Consider the following 20,523-nt stretch of genomic DNA (forward strand, 5'->3'; position numbering starts at 1 on the left):
CTTAACAATCAATTCTCCAGTGCCCAGAGAATGGTGAGAATGTGGAACTTGCTACCACAAGGAGCAGCTGAGACAAACACCTTTAAGGGGAAGTTAAATAAGTACATGAGGGTGAAAGGAGCAGAAGGATGGCTGATAGGGTTAGATTAAATAGTGCGGGAAATCAACTAGGTTTTTGTTGGGATAGCATTCCCTTTTTTAAAAAAAAAACTGGCTGCTTACTCCTGATGCAGTTTTTGTTAACTTGAGGGAAATGAATGGAAAATGGATGTTTGTTTGCATGTCCACTTTGCAAACCTCAATGATAAGTCATAGGCGAGAAGCACACAAGATAATAGAAACCAGCAAAGCCTAATCATCCAGCTACCTGGCTTATTTCCCCATCCTGAGACCTCCCATGACCACTTTTCCTACCCTAGTGTCAAATCTGTTTCTCTCTAATTCTGTTGCTTTTCCCTTTTTTCAAAGACCTGCCTCTCAAGAGTTGGATCGATATTATCACACAGAAAATGATGACGAGAACCCCTTCATATGCTCCCTCCTGAAGGATAATGGAATGCGCTACTGCCGCAGTGTGCCCCAAAGACGAGTGAACAACATAGAATGTACCTTGGACGAGACAAATTACTACCTGTTACTGAGTAACACCACAGACAATGTCAGCTGTGTAAACTGGAATCAGTACTACACGCAGTGCCAGCCTGCTGATCACAACCCATTCAAAGGAGCCATCAACTTCGACAATATTGGATACGCATGGATAGCAATATTTCAGGTATGTTAAGTTTTTCTCCCTTCATTGGGCTCTGACTTTTACAGTGAGGCAGACTGGGAGGCTCCATTTCTCTACTTCTAATAAAGGCCATCAGCAGCCATCATAAAATTCACCAAGACTGGTTACTGAGAGTTTCCATTTAAAAAAGAAAAGAAAGACTTGCATTTATATGGCACCTTTCATGATCTCAAGACATTCCAAAGCACTTTACAGCCAATGAAGTACATTTTAAAGAGTAGTCACTCTTGTGATATAGGAAACACAGCAGCCAATTTGCATACAGCAAGTTCCCGCAACCAGCAATGAGAGAAATGACCAGATGATCCATTTTTTAAAAATTCATTCATGTTTTGTGGGCATCACTGGGAAAGCCAACATTTATTGTCCATCCCTAATTGCACTTGACTGATTGGTTTCCTAGGCCATTTCAGAGGGCAGTTAAGAGTCAACCATATTGTTGTGGGTCTGGAGTCACTTGTCGGCCAGACTGGGTAAGGACGGCAGATTTCCTCCCTGAAGGATCTTAGTGAACCTGATGGGTTTTTACAACTATCTGGTAGTTTCATTATTATTGCTGATGAGACTAGCATTTTATTCCAGATTTATGAATTAATTGAATTTAAATTCCCGCAAGCTTCCCTGGTTGGATTTGAACTCATGTCTTAGAAACATAGAAAATAGGAGCAGGAGTAGGCCATTCGGCCCTTCGAGCTTGCTCCGCCATTCATTATGATCATGGCTGATTATCCAACTCAGTAACCTGTTCCCGTTTTCGCCCCATATCCTTTGATCCCTTTAAATCCAAGAGCTATATCTAACTCCTTCTTGAAAACATACAATGTTTTGGTCTCAACTGCTTTCTGTGGTAGCAAATTCCACAGGTTCACCACTGACTGGGTGAGAAATTTCTCCTCATCTCATTCCTGAATGGTTTACCCCGTATCCTTAGATTATGACCCCTGGTTCTGGACTCCCCCACCATCGGGAACATCCTTCCTGCATCTACCCTGTCTTCAAAGCATTAGGCCAGACCTCTGGATTACTAGTCCAGTAACCTGTATGCTATAGTCCCAACGTTGGCTTGGGGATAAATATTGGCCCCTGCTCTTCTTCAGAATAATGCCATGGGGTCTTTTAAGTCTACCTTAAAGGTCAGTTTATTATCTCCTCTGAAAGATGGCACCTCCAACAGTTCAGTATGTCCTCAGTACTGTACTGGAGTGTAAGCCAAGACTTTTGTGCTTAAGTCTCTGGAGTGTAACTTGAACCAACCGCCTACTGACTCAAAGGCAAGAGTGCTACCACTCAGCCAAGGTTGAAATAATAATTTGTTTTATTGTTGTACTAGATTTTTTTCCAAATTATATATAAACTCAAGTTATGCACAATACTTGGTAATTTTAGTATGCTGATGAACACAAATACTAAATATGAAGCTGTCACTTGCATTTGCACGATAGTGCTACTATTCATTCATTGATACTAGAGTCTTCAATAAATGCCTTCCAGAGGCAAGAGTCATGAAGAGACAGCATAAGAACTTAAGGAATAGGAGACAAGTAGACCATACAGCCCATCGAGCCTGTTCTGCCATTCAATACGATAATGGTTGATCTTCTGCCTCAACTCCAGTTTCCCGCCCACTCCACATATCCTTTATTCCCTGAGAGGACAAAACTATGACTATCTCAGCCTCGAATATATTCAATGATGGAGCATCCACAACCATCTGGGGTAGAAAATTCCAAAGATTCACAATCCTTTGAGTTAAGACGTTTCTCATGTCATAAGGTCATCTACGGTACAAAAGGAGACCGTCGGCCCATCAAGTCCATGCTCTATAGAGCAAACCCATCAGTCCCACTCCCCTGCTCGATCCCTGTAGTCCTGCAAGTTTATTTTCCTCAAGTGCCCATCCAATTTCTTTTTGAAATTATTCATCTTCTCCACTTTCACCACCCTCGTGGGCAGTGAGTTCCAGGTCATTCCCACACGCTGCATAAAAAAGTTCTTCCTCACATCCCCCCTGCATCTCTTACCCAAGCCCCTTGTCCTTATACCATCAGCTAATGGGAACAGCTTTTCTTTGTCTACCTTATCTAAACCTGTCATAATCTTGTACACCTCTATCAAATCTCCCCTCAATCTCCTTTACTCCAAAGAGAACAACACCAGCTTTTCCAACCTAACCTTGTAGCTAAACTCCTTCATCCCTGGAACCATTCTGGTAAATCGTCTCTGCACCCTCTCAAGGACCCGCACATCCTTCCTAAAGTGTGGTGACCAGAATTGGATGCAATAATCTAGTTGGGGACTAACCAGAGCTTTATAAAGGTTCAATAAAACTTACCTGCTTTTGTACTCAATGCCTCTATTTATGAAACCCAAGATCCCATATGCTTTACTAATCACTGTCTCAATATATCCTACCACCTTCAAAGATCGATGCACATGAACCCCCAGATTCTTCTGTTCCTGCTCACTCTTTAGAACTGTGCCATTAAGTCTATATTGCCTTTCCCTATTCCTTCTGCCAAAATGCATCACCTCACATTTCTCTGTATGAAATTCCATCTGCCACTTGTCTGCCCATTCTGCTAGCCTATTTATGTCCTGTTGCAGTCGATTGGCATCATCCTCACTGTTTGCCACTCACAGTCCTAAATGATCGGCCCCTTAGCTTAAGGCTGTGCCCCCATGTTCTAGATTCCCCAGCCAGGGGAAACAACCTCACAGTGTCTATCCAGTCAAACCTCTTCAGAATCTTGTATGTTTCAATGAGATCACTTCTCATTCTTCTAAACTCCAGAGAGTATATGCCCAATTTACTCAGCCTCTCATCATAGGACAACTCTCTCATCCCAGGAAGCAATCTAGTGAACCTTCACTGTACGCCTCCAAGGCAGGTATATCCTTCCTTAGATATGGAGACCAAAACTGCACACAGTACTCCAGATGTTGTCTCACCGAAGCCCTGTACAATTGTAGCAAGACCTACTTATTCTTATACTCCAATCCCCTTGCAATAAAGACCAACATGCCATTTGCCTTAGTAATGTCTTGCTGTACCTGCATGCTAACTTTCTGTGTCCCATGTAATAGTACATCCAAGTCTCTCTGAACATCAACATTTAAAAATTTCATGCCTTTTAAAACATGTTCTTTTCTATTCTTACTGCCAAGATGAATAATCTCTCACTTCTGTACATTATACTCCATCTGCCACCTTGTTGCACACTCGCATTACTTGTTTATATCTCTTTGCAGCCTCTATGTGTCCTCCTCACAGTTACATTCCTACCTAACTTTGCATCGTTAACAAACTTGGATACATTACTCTCTGTCTCTTCATCTAAGTCATTGATATAGATTGTAAATAGCTGAGACCCCAGCACTGATCCTTGCGGCACTCCACTAGTTACAGCCTACCAACTTGAAAATGCCCCGTTATCCCTACTCTCTGTTTTCTGTCCATTAATCAATCCTCTATCCATGCTAATATATTACGCCCTACTCCATGAGTCCTCACCTTGCATATTAACCTTTTATGTGACACCTTATGAAATGCCTTTTGAAAATCCAAGTATACTACATCTACTGGCTTCCCTTTATCTACTCTACTAGTTATATCCTCAAAAAACACTAATAAATCTGTCAAATACAATTTCCCTTTTGTAAAACCATGTTGACTCTGTCTGATCTCACTATGATTTTCTAAGTGCATTGTTAAGACTTCCTTAATAATAGATTCCAGCATTTTCCCGATGATTGATGTCAGGCTAACTGGTCTGTAGTTCCCTGTTTTCTCTCTCCCTCCTTGAATAATGGTGTTACATTTGCTAACTTCCAATCTGCTGGGACCATTCTACAATCTAGAATTTTGAAAAATTATAACCAGTGCATCCGCTATCTCTGCAGCTACCTCTTTTAGAGCCCGAGGATATCGGCCATCAAGTCCTGAGAATTTGTCGTCTTTTAGTCCCTTATGTTTCTGTAAGACTTTTTCTCTGCTGATATTAATTATTTTAGGTTCCGCATTCTTATTAGCCCCTTGGTTACCCATAATTTGGTATCATTGGACAATAGTCTTCAGTAATTGAGGACAATAGTCTTTAATGAGTGACGTCAGCAGGAAATAATCTTCAGTGCAAGCTATATATTCATAACAGACTTCATTGATTATGAGTTGGTTCTGGAAATGGTAATAAGAAATAGGCTTCAGTGAATAGCATCAGTGAGCATTCATTTTTTCAGTGAGTAGTTTTGGAGCAAGATAATCGAAACTTTGCCCTTTGACACCCCAGTTACGCAGTGCAGCTTGATTTATTAATATGAATGTCAAATATAATCTGCAAATTCTCAAGGTGCAAGCTAAAACTATTTTGCCTCGAGTAATGGAAATGGCCTGGAATGTATAAAAATGCATCCAACTTGTTTAGTTGCAACTCACTCTCAGTCACTCTTTGATCCTGAGTTGAGTAGTTTCTCAGTAAAAACTGCAGTCATTCTCTAAATAACAAAGGGCCTTTCTTTGATGTCAGTTCATTCCTGGTCTGTTCAATTTCTAAAAGATACAAGTGGAATATTAAGGTCTAATGAGCTATTTTTATATCATTCTTATCTGCGTGTGACCATTTAAATTGCATAAACCAAAAGGAGTGGTGAGTGAATAGTGGCTGAGAGTTTTGTATAATAAATGGATGCAAATCAGAAAGCAGCACCCCCCCCAGCTAAAACTTCTCAGCATTGAAATCAGTCCTGATGTTTCTGGCAGTGTCAATAAGAACAATCAGATAAGAGGAACAGTTTAATTTATGCCAACTTGTCCCACCGTCACAGGGTTCAACTGTGACAACAAAAAAAATCTTTGTACAGTACATTTTTGGTGCTGGTTGCTATGGAGAATGTGTTGAATTTAGTGCTGGCTGAGTACAGAATGACCCTGGGTCCATTGTATAATGTGTGGGAGGTTATTTCATGTCACTCAAAAATGACAGAAGGGAAAACATTTCTGGCCGTCCAGCTTTATCGCTTCTCATCAAACCTGAATGTTGGTGTTGAGCAATAACAACAGTAAAGCAAGCACTGGGGCTCATTTCTACAGGAATGGAATTGAAAAGCAGAGAAGTTATGTTACACTTGTATAGAACACACTTGTTAGACCACACTTGCAATACCGTAGATACGTCTGGTCTCCATACTATAGGGAAAGTGCAAAAAAGATTCACCAGAGCTGAGAAGATATATTTATCAGGAAAGGCTGAACAAGCTGGGGCACTTTTATCAAAAAAAGAGAAAGCTGACTGAAGACCTGAGTTCTTTAAGATAATGAAAGGGCTTGATAGAGTAAATGTAGAGAAAATGTTTCCACTTGTGAGAGAGTCCAAAACTAGAGTTATAAATATAATATAGTCACTAATAAATCCAATAGGGAATTCAGCAGAAACTTCTTTAGCCAGACAGTGGTGAGAACGTGGAACTTGCTACCAGAAAGAGTAGTTGAGGTGAATAGAATTGATGCATTTAAGGGGGAGCTGGATAAGCACATGAGGGAGAAAGGAATTGTATTCTGTCAAGTTTAGCTAAAGAGGGGTGAGAGAAGGTTCATGTGAAGCATAAATGCCGCCATTGACCAGTTGAGCCAACTTGCTTGTTTCTGTGCTGTAGACTCAATGGGACAGATTTTATTCTGGTGACAGGGTCCCGGCAGCGGGTCGGATGGTGGGGGAGACCCCACCTCAACCCTCCGTTGGACCCTCTTTGCCATCTCACAGCACCAGGGACAGCATCCCTTTACGGGACGAGCTTCCACTTCCAGACTTGCTGACCAATCGGAATGCCTGCAGCTGTGCCGTACCGGGAGCGGTACCGAAGAATGGAGGAGACTCCGGGACAGATAAGGGGGCTTGGGGTCGCCGGGGCCATTCAGGCAGGCCCTGGCGACGGGGTGGGGGTTCGGGGGTTGGTGAGGGGGGAGATCGGCTCAGGGGGAGGTGGTGTGGCCATCGCTGCCAGGAGGGAGGGGCTGCCCTCTGGGAGTGCTGGATTGCCCTCAAAGGAGGGACCCCCCCCCCCCCCCGCCCCAACCCAGCTAGAAGGCCACCAGGCCTTACACGGTGGCATCTGCACGCGGCGGCAGGCCTTTCCGTCTTCAATAAAATTGAAGCGGAGGTGGGAAGAGGACCCTAAGTGGCCATTAATTGGCCACTTAGGAGCCTCAATTGGCCTGAGGAAATGTCAGGAATGGTGACCCTTACCATTTTGTTTGCCACCCCCACCTCCTTGCCCATCTCCAAGGACAGAATAAAATCTTGCTCGATGTAACTCCATGAGCCACTGGGCCTTCAACATCATTTTAAAGATGCTGCAAAAAAATTACCCAAGTCCCTCTGCATCGGCCCTCTTAAAAACACCTTCCTGGAATACATTAGCAGCAAAAGAAAGTCTGTAAACAAACTATTTTGAAGAGGATTAAATGATAAAAGGCTTATCTTTTTATTTTACATAATAATAACCCAATGGAAACAAGTGTGAAAAACATGTGTTATGCACTTGGTTTTACCTCAGGGCATGGTGCGCTGAAGTATTGTTTATCACTGCCTGAGGGAGGTAATACGTCTGGTGAAAGGCGGGTAGTGTTGAACAATATTATTTTGTGTTATTGTATGTCTTGGGAGGGGGGGAAACCTGCCAAACTTTCTGTTATAGTTCCATTTCAGGCTTGATCACGATCCTTGACTCGGTTCTGAACTAATCCTCGTTTTTTTCTCTCCTTTTAAACCGATAAATTAAAACAAACACTCGAACCTTAAACAAATTCCCAAGCTGGCGTGCTTGGACTGGAAGTTAATCCATGCATGTAGGAATGTTCATGCGCAGATAATCTCTCAAAGCACACTTAGCGTTACAGAAGTTGGCGATCTGAATGCTTGTTTGACCTTAATCAACCGGAGACTTTTAATGGGTGGTGATGGGGGGATTGTGTAATGTTGCTTCTATAGCCAAACACCCACAACCCCCGCCACCGCCCCCCTACCAACCTCCAGATACATCCTGCTCACGGGGGCACAGGGAATGAAATGGAAGTTACCGAAACACATCGTCTGTTTAGGTACACTACTGTTTACAGCCTGTGATGCTCATTTTGCTGGGGAGTTTCCCAGTACATATGGATGTTCGGATCTTTACTGATGTCTCCATGCGGAGTCAGCAACTTTTTAACACTTTTCTTTTCCCTTCAGGTTTTCGTTGCTCCTCTCCTACAGACACTGGGGGGTGCACTTTCTCTTGGGGCAGCGCAAAATGGGCAGTTAGAGAATTGGTGGCCCGTTGTCAACCCCACCTGATATTCTTAACAACCCGTCAATTTGCAGTTGGCTACAACCCAGTTTTCACACCTTTTCCTTGGGCTGCCGGTCCGAAAGGAAACACCACATTTTAACTATTGTGTTAAAAGCTTAGTTTAAACAGGTTAACGGGTCTGTCGAGACAGCTCACAAGGGCATTTAGTGCTGATAATTAAAGCGGCAATGCTGCATCATCTCATTTGCGGGTCTGGCAGGGCTGGTTTTCGGATTGTGGTGCGGGAGGACCTGTCTACAAAGCACGGCCGCCCTTCCCGTCTTGACCTTCCACCTGTTAAACAGTGCGGAGGCACAGGGCCAGGCTCCTCAGCGACAGTGTGCAGTACAAGAAGCAGCCTAGGTGCACCCTTCCAGTCAAAATAAATCAAAACAATAAAAAGTTCTCTTATCTATATTCTTCCTTGTATTAACGCTGAAATACAGAGGACCTGAAAATCATTTGTAATGATTACTGACACACTGCAGTATACTAATAAATAGTTCCAGATGCTAGTGAGACTCATTTTCTCTCCCCACCCCCTCACCCCTTCCCCAACAACGCCATATGTTATTTCAGGACTGATAGATAATCCTTGATTCGTGCAACAGAAGTATTTTGTATCAGACATGTGGGGTGTGCTGCGGTGGTCTGGGCACTGTGTGCTGTGGATCTCGCGTGCCACTGCTGCAACTGTTTTTGCAGCTCTGTTAGACAATCCATCCCCCTTCCTCTCCCCTTTCCCTGCACCGCCTCCCCCCCCCCTCCCCACCCACCCACCTCTTGCACGCCTGCCAACTGACAGTTGTTGCCTCTCTTCTTCAGCTGTGCAGACTCTCTCCCTACTGCAGCTGGCCTGACTCCTGCACACATCTGTCCCTGTTCAAGAGCTTCACTTCTCTCTCGCTCTCAGATCTTTTCAGTCATTTCATCCATTCCTTCTCCCTGCTCCAATTTTTTAAAGAAGGCTTTGCACGCCAATAAAAGAGAGGCCCGTCATTGTGGTGCTGCCAGCCACGCTGGTTCATGAACATTAGGAACAGGAGTTGGCCATCCAAACTCGAGAGACTATTCTGATATTCAGGTAGATCATGGCTGATCAAGGAAGGTGTATTTGTCAAGCCCTGAGGAGTACCCTTACACCTCCTAGCCCCAGCCCATGAAAGTATTTAAAAACTTATCTTTTTGGTCCCTTTCGGCTCGAATGAATTGAATGACCCTATATTCTCTGGAGTTTAGAAGAATGAGAGGCAATCTTATCGAAACGTATAACATTCTTAAGACGGCCTGTCAGGGTAGATGCTGAGAGGCTGTTTCCCCTGGCTGGGGAGTCTTGTACTAGGGTTATAGTCTCAGGATAAGTCGGCAGCCATTTAGGACTGAGATGAGAATCTTTTTCATTGAAGGGGTTGTGAATCGTTGGTTTTCTTTATTCCAGAGGACCGTGCATGCTTAGTTGCTGAGTACATTCAAGACTGAGATCGATAGATTCTTAGACACTACAGGAGTCAAGGGATATGGTAGGGAAGGAAAGTGGAGTTTTTTTATAATTAGTTCATGGGATGTGAGCATCGCTGGCCAGGCAAGAATTTATTGCCTATCCCTAATTGACCTTGAGAAGGTGGTGGTGAACCCCCATCTTGAACTGCTGCAATCCATGTGCTGTCAGCGTACTCACAGTGCTGTTGAGGAGGGAGTTCCAGAATTTTGACCTAGCAACAGTGAAGGAACGGCGATATAGTTCCAAGTCAGGATGATCTGTGACTTCGAGGGGTTCTTACAGCTGGTGCTGTTCCCATATATCTGCTACACTTGTTATTCTAGGTGGTAGAGATAGTGAGTTTGGAAGGTGCTGTCAAAGGAGACCTGCAGTGCATCTTTAGATGGTACACACTGCAGCCACTGTGTGCCAGTGGTGGAGGAGTGAATGGTGAGGTGGTGGTTGGGGTACCAATCAAGCGGGCTGCTTTGTTCTGGATGGTGTAGAGCTTCTTGATTGTGTTGGAACTGCACTCATCCAAGCAAGTATTTCATCACACTCTTGACTTGTGCCTTGTAGATGGTGGACATGTTTTAGGGAGTCAGGAGCCAAAATTCGGCAGGAGCTGGGAAATGTAGATTGGGAGCAGCTGTTTGAAGGTAAATCCACATTTGATATGTGGGAGTCTTTTAAAGAGAGGTTGATTAGCGTGCAGGAGAGACATGTTCCTGTGAAAATGAGGGATAGAAATGGCAAGATTAGGGAACCATGGATGACAGGTGAAATTGTGAGACTAGCTAAGAGGAAAAAGGAAGCATACATAAGGTCTAGGCGGCTGAAGAAAGATGAAGCTTTGAAAGAATATCGGGATTGTAGGCGCAATCTGAAACGAGGAATTAAGAGGGCTAAAAGGGGTCATGAAATATCTTTAGCAAACAGGGTTAAGGAAAATCCCAAAGCCTTTTATTCATATATAAGGAGCAAGAGGGTAACTAGAGAAAGGATTGGCCCACTCAAGGACAAAGGAGGAAAGTTATGAGTGGAGTCAGAGAAAATGGGTGAGATTCTAAACGAGTACTTTGCATCGGTATTCACCGAGGAGAGGGACATGACGGATGTTGAGGTTAGGAACAGATGTTTGATTACTCTAGGTCAAGTCGGCATAAGGAGGGAGGAAGTGTTGGGTATTCTAAAAGGCATTAAGGTGGACAAGTCCCCAGGTCCAGATGGGATCTATCCCAGGTTACTGAGGGAAGCAAGAGAGGAAAAAGTTGGGGCCTTAACAGATATCTTTGCAACATCCTTAAACACGGGTGAGGTCCCGGAGGACTGGAGAATTGCTAATATTGTCCCCTTGTTTAAGAAGGGTAGCAGGGATAATCCAGGTAATTATAGACCGGTGAGCCTGACGTCAGTGGTAGGGAAGCAGCTGGAGAAGATACTGAGGGATAGGATCTATTCCCATCTGGAAGAAAATGGGCTTATCAGTGATGGGCAACATGGTTTTGTGCAGGGAAGGTCATGTCTTACCAACTTAATAGAATTCTTTGAGGAAGTGACAAAGTTGATTGATGAGGGAAGGGCTGTAGATGTCGTATACATGGACTTCAGTAAGGCGTTTGATAAGGTTCCCCATGGTAGGCTGATGGAGAAAGTGAAGGCGCATGGGGTCCAAGGTGTACTAGCTAGATGGATAAAGAACTGGCTGGGCAACAGGAGACAGAGAGTAGCAGTGGAAGGGAGTTTCTCAAAATGGAGACGTGTGACCAGTGGTGTTCCACAGGGATCCGTGCTGGGACCACTGTTGTTTGTGATATACATAAATGATTTGGAGGAAAGTATAGGTGGTCTGATTAGCAAGTTTGCAGACGACACTAAGATTGGTGGAGTAGCAGATAGTGAAGGGGACTGTCAGAGAATACAGCAGAATATAGATAGACTGGAGAGTTGGGCAGAGAAATGGCAGATGGAGTTCAATCAGGGAAAATGCGAGGTGATGCATTTTGGAAGATCCAATTCAAGAGTGAACTATACAGTAAATGGAAAAGTCCTGGGGAAAATTGATGTACAGAGAGATTTGGGTGTTCAGGTCCATTGTTCCCTGAAGGTGGCAACGCAGGTCAATAGAGTGGTCAAGAAGGCATACGGCATGCTTTCCTTCATCGGACGGGGTATTGAGTACAAGAGTTGGCAGGTCATGTTACAGTTGTATAGGACTTTGGTTCGGCCACATTTGGAACACTGCGTGCAGTTCTGGTTGCCACATTACCAAAAGGATGTGGATGCTTTGGAGAGGGTGCAGAGGAGGTTCACCAGGATGTTGCCTGGTATGGAGGGCGCTAGCTATGAAGAGAGGTTGAGTAGATTAGGATTATTTTCATTAGAAAGACGGAGGTTGAGGGGGGACCTGATTGAGGTGTACAAAATCATGAGAGGTATAGACAGGGTGGATAGCAAGAAGCTTTTTCCCAGAGTGGGGGATTCAATTACAAGGGGACACGAGTTCAAAGTGAAAGGGGAAAAGTTTAGGGGGGATATGCGTGGAAAGTTCTTTACGCAGAGGGTGGTGGGTGCATGGAACGCATTGCCAGCGGAGGTGGTAGACGCGGGCACGATAGCGTCTTTCAAGATGTACCTAGACAGATACATGAATGGGCAGGAAGTAAAGAGATACAGACCCTTAGAAAATAGGCGACAGGTTTAGATAGAGGATTTGGATCGGCGTAGGCTTGGAGGGCCGAAGGGCCTGTTCCTATGCTGTAATTTGCTTTGTTCTTTGTTCTTTGAGGTGAGTTACTCACTGCAGAATTCCCAGCCTCTGACCAGCTCCAGTAGCCACAGTATTTATATGGCTGGTCGAGTTAAGTTTCTGGTCAATGGTAACCCCCCAGGGTGTTGATGGTAGGGGATTCAGCGATGGTAATGCCATTGAATGTAGCGGAGACATGATTTTATTCTCTCTTGTTGGAGATGGTCATTGCCTAGCACTTGTGTGGCATCAGTGCTACTTGCCATGTATAAGCCCAAGCCTGAATATTGTCCAGCTCTTGCTGCATGCAGACATGGACTGCTACATTATCTGATGAATTATGAATGGTACTGAACATTGCGCAATTATCAGCGAACATCCCCATTTATGAGCTTACGTTGGAGGGAAGAACATTAATAAGCAACTGAAGATGATTGGGCCTAGGACACTACCCTGAGGAACTCCTGCAGTGATGCTCTGGGGCTGAGATGACTGGCGTCCAACAACCACAACCATCTTCCTTTGTGCTAGGTATGACTCCAGCCACTTGACATAGAACGTCAGTCATGGTCCTGTTGAAAGGTGGAGTAGACTCTTCTTCTTCTTCTTTGGCCTCCTTCTTTCGGGAGACAATGGGTCAGCGCCTGGAGGTGGTCAATGGTTTGTGGAGCAATGCCTGGAGTGGCTATAAAGGCCAATACTAGAGTGACAGACTCTTCCACAGGTGCTGCAGGAAAAATTGGTTGCCAGGGCTGTTTCGCAGTTGGCTCTCCCCTTGCGCTTCTGTCTTTTTTCCTGCCAACTTCGAAGTCTCTTCGACTCGCCACACCTTAGCCCCGCCTTTATGACTGCCCGCCAGCTCTGGCGATCGCTGGCAACTGACTCCCACGACTTGTGATCAATGTCACAGGACTTCATGTCGCGTTTGCAGACGTCTTTAAAGCGGAGACATGGACGGCCGGTGGGTCTGATAGCAGTGACGAGCTCGCTGTATAATGTGTCCTTGGGGATCCTGCCATCTTCCATGGGGCTTACATGGGCCAAGCCATCTCAAGCACCGCTGACTCAGTAGGGTGCATAAGCTGGGGATGTTGGCCGCCTCGAGGACTTCTGTGTTGGAGATACGGTCCTGCCATCTGATGCCAAGGATTCCCCGGAGGCAGCGAAGATGGAATGAATTGAGACGTCGCTCTTGACTGACATATGTTGTCCAGGCCTCGCTGCCGTAGAGCAAGGTACTGAGGACACAGGCTTGATACACTCGGACTTTTGTGTTCCGTGTCAGTGCGCCATTTTCCCACGCCCTCTTGGCCAGTCTGGACATAGCAGTGGAAGCCTTTCCCATGTGCTTGTTGATTTCTGCATCGAGAGACAGATTACTGGTGATAGTTGAGCCTAGGTAGGTGAACTCTTGAACCACTTCCAGAGCGTGGTCGCCGATATTGATGGATGGAGCATTTCTGACGTCCTGTCCCATGATGCTCGTTTTCTTGAAGCTGATGGTTAGGCCAAATTCGTTGCAGGCAGCCGCAAACCTGTCGATGAGACTCTGCAGACACTCTTCAGTGTGAGATGTTAATGCAGCATCGTCAGCAAAGAGGAGTTCCCTGATGAGGACTTTCCGTACTTTGGTCTTCGCTCTTAGACGGGCAAGGTTGAACAACCTGCCATCCGATCTTGAGTGGAGGAAAATTCCTTCTTTATTTTTATTATTATTTAGAGTACAGCACTGAAACAGGCCCTTCGGCCCACCGAGTCTGTACCGACCAACAACCACCCATTTTATACTAACCCTGTAATAATCCCATATTCCCTACCATCTACCTACACTGGGGGCAATTTACAACAGCCAATTTACCTATCAACCTGCAAGTCTTTGGCTGTGGGAGGAAACCGGAGCACCCGGCAAAAATCCACACAGTCACAGGGAGAACCTGCAAACTCCGCACAGGCAGTACCCAGAATCGAACCCGGGTCCCTGGAGCTGTGAGGCTGCAGTGCTAACCACTGCGCCACTGTGCCGCCCAAGTCTTCTAAAGACGTGAACGCATGTGAGAGCAGCAGGGAGAAGAAATTCCCAAACAGTGTAGGTGCGAGAACACAGCCCTGTTTCATGCCACTCAGGATAGGAAAGGGGTCTGATGAGGCGCCGCTATGCTGAATTGTGCCTTTCATATTGTCATGGAATGAGGTGATGATACTTAGTAGCTTTGGTGGACATCCGATCTTTTCTAGTAGTCTGAAGAGACCACGTCTGTTGACGAGGTCAAAGGCTTTGGTGAGATCAATGAAAGCAACGTAGAGGGGCATCTGTTGTTCGCGGCATTTCTCCTGTAGTTGACGAAGTGTGAACAGCATATCAATGGTCGATCTCTCTGCTCAAAAGCCACACTGTGCCTCAGGGTAGACACGCTCGGCCAGCTTCTGGAGCCTGTTTAAAGCGACTCGAGCAAAGACTTTCCCCACTATGCTGAGCAGGGAGATTCCACGGTAGTTGTTGCAGTCACCGCGGTCACCTTTGTTTTTATAGAGGGTGATGATATTGGCATCGCACATGTCCTGTAGTACTGCTCCCTCGTCCCAGCACAGGCAAAGCAGTTCGTAGAGTGCTGAGAATATAGCAGGCTTAGCATTCTTGATTATTTCAGGGGTAATGCCGTCCTTCCCAGGGGCTTTTCCGCTGGCTAGAGAATCAATGGTATCACTGAGTTCCAATTTTGTTGGCTGTACTTCCAGCTCATCCATGACTGGTAGAGGCTGGGCTGCATTGAGGGCGGTCACAGTGACAGCATTCTCCCTGGAGTATAGTTCTAGGTAGTGCTCAACCCAGCGGTCCATTTGCTTGCATTGGTCAGTGATTGTGTCCCCTGATTTAGATTTGAGGGGGGCGATCTTCTTGATGGTTGGCCCAAAAGCTCTCTTCATGCCATCATACATTCCTCTGATGTTTCCGGTGTCTGAGGCCAGCTGAATATGACTGCATCGGTGTTGCCAGTAGTCAATTGCGCAGCGCCTGGCTGTTCTTTGTGCAGCGCTTCTGGCTGTTTTTAGTGCTACGGATGTTAACTCGCTGGGGGCTTTCTTGTAGTTCAGTAGTGCGATGCACTTAGCGGCTATGACGGGTTCCAGCTCTTCAAAATGAGATTGAAACCAGTCTGCATTCCGCTTCACGTGTTTGCCATAGGTGGTCATAGCTGACTTATAGATGGCGTCTCTGATGTGGGCCCACATGGTCTCTGCATCCCCTGTGGGAGTGTTTTGAAGGGCTTTTTCAAGTGAATTCAGAAATTTTTGTAACAGCTGTGGATAAGAAATTCTGCTCGTATTGATGCGCTTCTGCTTGGAGTGATGCAGCTTCTTTGGTTTGAGTCTAACCTTGCTGCACACCAGGGAGTGGTCAGTGTCGCAGTCTGCACTGTGGAAGCTGCGTGTGATTTGAACACTGTTTAAGGAGGCTCGCCTTGTGATGATAAGGTCCAGCTGGTGCCAACGACGTGATCTTGGGTGCCTCCAAGAAAGCTGGTGACAGGGTCTAGTGTGAAAGAACGAGTTGGTGATGCAGAGGTTATGATAGGTACACAACTCCAGCAGTCTCTGCCCAATCTCATTCATCCTTCCAATGCTGTAGCGCCCAAGGCAGGAGGGCCATGAGTCATGGTGGGCCCCAACCCTGGCATTAAAATCCCCCAGCAGGAACAGATGTTTGGTATTGGGGATGCTACTCATGATATTATGGAGTTCCTTGTAGAACTGGTCTTTATCTTCAAGTGAGGAGCAGAGTGTTGGAGCATAGATACTGAGTTGGTGTACTGGACCAGAGGCGGTGAGCAGTCGGATGAACAGTATGTGTTCTGAGCCATTTGAAGGTGGCTCTATCATGCTGAGCAAAGAGTTTCTGATGGTGAAGCCCACTCCATGCTGTCTTGGTTCTTCAGGATCACTACCCTGCCAGAAGAAGCTGTAGTCTTGCTCTGTTAGAGATCCGCTCGCAGGGAGGTGTGTCTCCTGAAGTGCTGCAATGTCCACATTGAGTCTACTTAGCTCGTTGTTGATGATGGCGGTCTTCCGAGAATCGTTGATTTGCGTAAGGTCTTCCGACAGGCCAGGGCACATAGTTCTGGATCTATATAGCTATGTAGCCTACTTCTGCTCTTATTTCCTATGTTGTTATGTGCCACCAGGTGAAAATGAGTGAAGTTGACCATCCACTTGTGTCCCAAGATGGTGCTTCGTCCAATTTGCATAGCACTGGGGTTACCCAATGGTGGGTCCTTCTGAGGATGATGTTGGTCTTATCAGAAGCAGTAATGGGCAGTAAGCTATACCCCACCATTTTTTGGTTGCCACCAGCTTGCTTCTGCCACTGCAGATCTCCCCCTTAGAGTCTTAAAATGGCCAAGGGGTGCTATTGGGGCTTTTCCTACCGCCTATTATCGTGTTGAAATCATTGAGCACCACGGTGGGGTCCTGAGCTTTGTAGCAATGAGCCTTGATAGGAAATGTTGGAAAAATTGGTTATCAAATTAAATCCTAAGCCCAGATTTCTGGTTGCTTGTTTTTCTTTTTAAAATGCTAAAGTCTCCACTCTCAGATTAAGGTGTACGATACTATGACTCTCTTCAAAGACACCTTCCAAAGACTCATACATCAGAGCAGTGTCGAGCTGTGGTCACATTACAGAGTCAGTTTAAAGTTTGTAGGTGTCTTCTATTTCTGTTCTAATGCTTTTGTAATGAGCACCTATATGTACTACCTGAAGACAAGGTGCCCAGTAATTACATTCAATTGCAAATCCAAGTGGAACGATCAGCCAATCTTATCATTATGCCCTGTGATGTGATTGTCAGGATCCTTTCACTTTCCTTTCTGGGGTGAGTGCAGAACCAGGGGGCATAACATTAAAATTAGAGCGAGGCCTTTCAGAGGTGATGTCAGAAAGCACTTCACACAAAGGGTAGTGGAAGTTCAGAACTCCTTCCCCCAAAAAAGCTATTGAGGCTGAGGGCCAATTGTAAATTTCAAAACTGAGATTGTTAGGTTTTTGTTAGGTCCGGTTACATGATCAAGGCAGGTGGATTCCATGATCTAATTGAACAGGCTCGAAGGGCTGAATGACCTACTCCTGTTTTACCTTCTTACTTAGAGGCATCAAAACCTGACAGATGTCACTGACTACCACCAGCAATGACACCCACCCCTAGAATGGGCCAAGAACTCCTAAACAGTGGGACCAAGCTGCCAGAGCCTTTTATAGGGAAAGTGGCTGTACTCATTTCAATGTATAAAACTTTACTACTGTGTTATTATAAATATTAACATTTGTGGATATAAAAATTCTCCATTTTCCTTATGTCAGGAATATTTGTTGCCGTCCTGTAGCCACATCAGTTATTAAGTCGTGTAAGTAATATGCCTACATAAATTGTGTAACTAATGTTCTTGCATAAATTATGGAATGGAAGTGCTCGCACCAGTCTTGGCCCTTGTGGATTTACAGCTTGTGCCTAGCACATCAATTGCCTAAAATCTAATGGCCAAAGGTTGTTTAGAACCATCTAGATATGAGCAACAGTGATCATCAGACCTTGATTTTATTGAAATTGAAGAGCGGAATGACTTGTTGAAGTAGAACCAAGTTGAGTTGATTTTATTTCAAACTCTTTGACTGTCTGAAATATCTGATTTTCTCTCAGGTTATAACCCTGGAGGGATGGGTCGATATCATGTATTTTGTCATGGACGCTCACTCCTTTTACAATTTCATCTACTTCATCCTTCTGATCATAGTAAGTATTCAAGTAAAAATATTTTCTAATTCTTTCTGGGGATGTGGGCACCACTGGCAAGCTGGCATTTACCTAATTGCCCTGAGAAGGTGGTGATACAGCTGAGTGGCTTGCTAAGCCATTTCTGAGGGCAGGTAAGAGTTAACATTGGTGTGGAACTGGAGTCGCATATGAACCTAAACCAGGTAAGAATAACAGGTTTCCTTCCCTATAAGACATGAGTGAACCGATTGGGTTTTTGTTGTAGCTTGATAGTTTCACAGTAACTTTTACTGATCCAGGCTTTTTATTTCCAGACTTTCTTTTTAGACCAACTTCAAAATACTCAATTTCTACAGTGGGATTTGAACTCACATTCACTGGATTATTAGTCAAAGCCTGCAGGAGTTCCTCAGGGTAGTGTCCTAGGCCCAACCATCTTCAGCTACTTCATCAATGACCTTCCCTCCATCATAGGGTCTGAAGTGGGATTTGCTGATGATTGCACAGTGTTCAGTACCATTCACGACTCCTCAGATACTGAAGCAGTCCATGCCCCGCAAACAGCAAGACCTGGAAAACATTCAGGTTTGGGCTGATAAGTGGCAAGTAACGTTCGCACCACACATGTGCCAGGCAATGACCATCTCCAACAAGAGAGAATCTAACCATCTCCTCTTGACATTCAACAGCATTATCATCACTGAATCCCGCACCATCAACATCCTGGGGGTTTACCATTGACCAGATACTTAACTGGACCAGCCATATAAATACTGTGGCTACAAGAGCAGGTCAGAGGCTGGGAATTCTGTGGCGATTAAATCGCCTCCTGACTCCTCAAAGCCTGTCCACCATCTACAAGGCACAAGTCAGGAGTGTGATGGAACACTCTCCACTTGCCTGGATGGTTGCAGCTTCAACAGCACTCAAGAAGCTTGACACCATCCAGGACAAAGCAGCCCGGATGGTCGGCACCCCATCCACAACCTTAAACATTCATTCCCTCCACCCCTGACCCATAGTGGCAGCAGTGTGCGCCATCTACAAGATGCACTGCAACAACTCACCAAGGCTCCTTCGACAGCACCTTTGAAACCCGCAACCTCTACCATCTAGAAGGACAAGGGCAGCAGATGCATGGGAATACCACCACCTGCAAGATCCCCTCCAAGTCACACACCATCCTGACTTGGAACTATATCGCCATTTCTTCACTGTTGCTGGGTCAAAATCCTGGAACTCCCTCCCTAACAGCACTGTGGGTGTACCTACACCAGATGGACTACAGCAGTTCAAGAAGGCAGCTCACCACCAAGGGAATTAGGGTTGGGCAACAAATTCTGGCTTTGCCAGTGACGCACACATCCCATTAAATTTTTTAAAAATCCTTTAAATTGCTACTTTAGTAATATAACCACTACATCACCATACCTGCTAAGTAGTTTGTTCTAATTCTGGAGGGGCTGAATGAGGTTTCCACAGGTTTTCCCCAGCACTAAGCTTGGAAACATCCAGGCTGCAAAATTGGGCTCCATAGCTCTGCTGATTTCAACACTATGGGAGCCCAGAGGATCAAGAATTGGTGGCAGATCTGCTTCCTACCACTTCTGGTGCAGAAGACATGGATCGCCATGCTTGGGAAGGCGATAGAGCGGGCTTGTTGTGCGTGTGCCGGAAGCATGAAGATTGGGCAGATCGTGATGTCAGTCAATGTCCAACACTGATTTGACGCTCGACCTGCCATTTTGGACCTAGCAGGTCCTGTTTATGCTCTTTCTTAAAAACTCTCAGCTGGACACGTGTTTAGCTGCACACAGGACCCTCACCACTATCACTATTTAAGGGCATCAGCTTTGGACTTTCAGGTGAGGTGCTTTTAACTTCTTTTGCAGTTGCAGTGTTAGTGGAAGGACTGTGTATTGTGTTGTTGGAGGAGCTGTCAAAGTTGTTGGAGTCAGAATGAAATAGCGCTGGACTTTTACAAGGAGTGGAGTCGAGTTTGAAGATCTCTGTGCTGAAAGCCTGCTATCACTCATGGGGACCATAGTTTCAGTCCCTCTTGAGCTGCAGCATGACCGGTAAATGGAGCCCTGGCAGAAGAGAGGGAAAGCTGTGCGCAGAGGGAGGAGGAGGTGGCTCTCAGTAGAAGACCATACTCACCTAGGGTCTTCAGATAGCACTTCCTCTACCTCCACCTCAACCAGATGCAGTCTCTAAGGCAGCTATGCTTCACCAAGGAAGTGGTCGCTGAACTGTGCCACCTCTACCAACTGGACCTGCAGCCGCAGAGCAAGGTGAGAACAGCACTTCCACTGGTTGTCAAGGTCACCATGGCCCTCAGTTCCTCTGCCTCAGGATCCTTCCAGGCAGCGACGTCAACAACATCTCACAGTTTGCAGTTCATCGCTGC

General features: G+C 45.5%; 1 protein-coding gene across 9 annotated transcripts in view; it reads left to right on the forward strand.

Annotated features, from left to right (window-relative positions):
* The window catches only part of cacna1g (calcium channel, voltage-dependent, T type, alpha 1G subunit), a 685,429-nt gene that overhangs the window by 369,790 nt on the left and 295,116 nt on the right, over window positions 1-20,523 (forward strand). For all 9 annotated transcript variants that reach the window (XM_068057908.1, XM_068057913.1, XM_068057914.1 and 6 more), the window contains 2 exons: window positions 469-775; window positions 18,039-18,131. In XM_068057908.1, coding sequence (XP_067914009.1) covers window positions 469-775; window positions 18,039-18,131 — 400 coding nt within the window. The remainder of the gene's footprint in view (window positions 1-468; window positions 776-18,038; window positions 18,132-20,523) is intronic.

Source organism: Heterodontus francisci, chromosome 26 (genome assembly GCF_036365525.1).
Source record: "Heterodontus francisci isolate sHetFra1 chromosome 26, sHetFra1.hap1, whole genome shotgun sequence".
Taxonomy (NCBI): Eukaryota; Metazoa; Chordata; class Chondrichthyes; order Heterodontiformes; family Heterodontidae; genus Heterodontus; species Heterodontus francisci.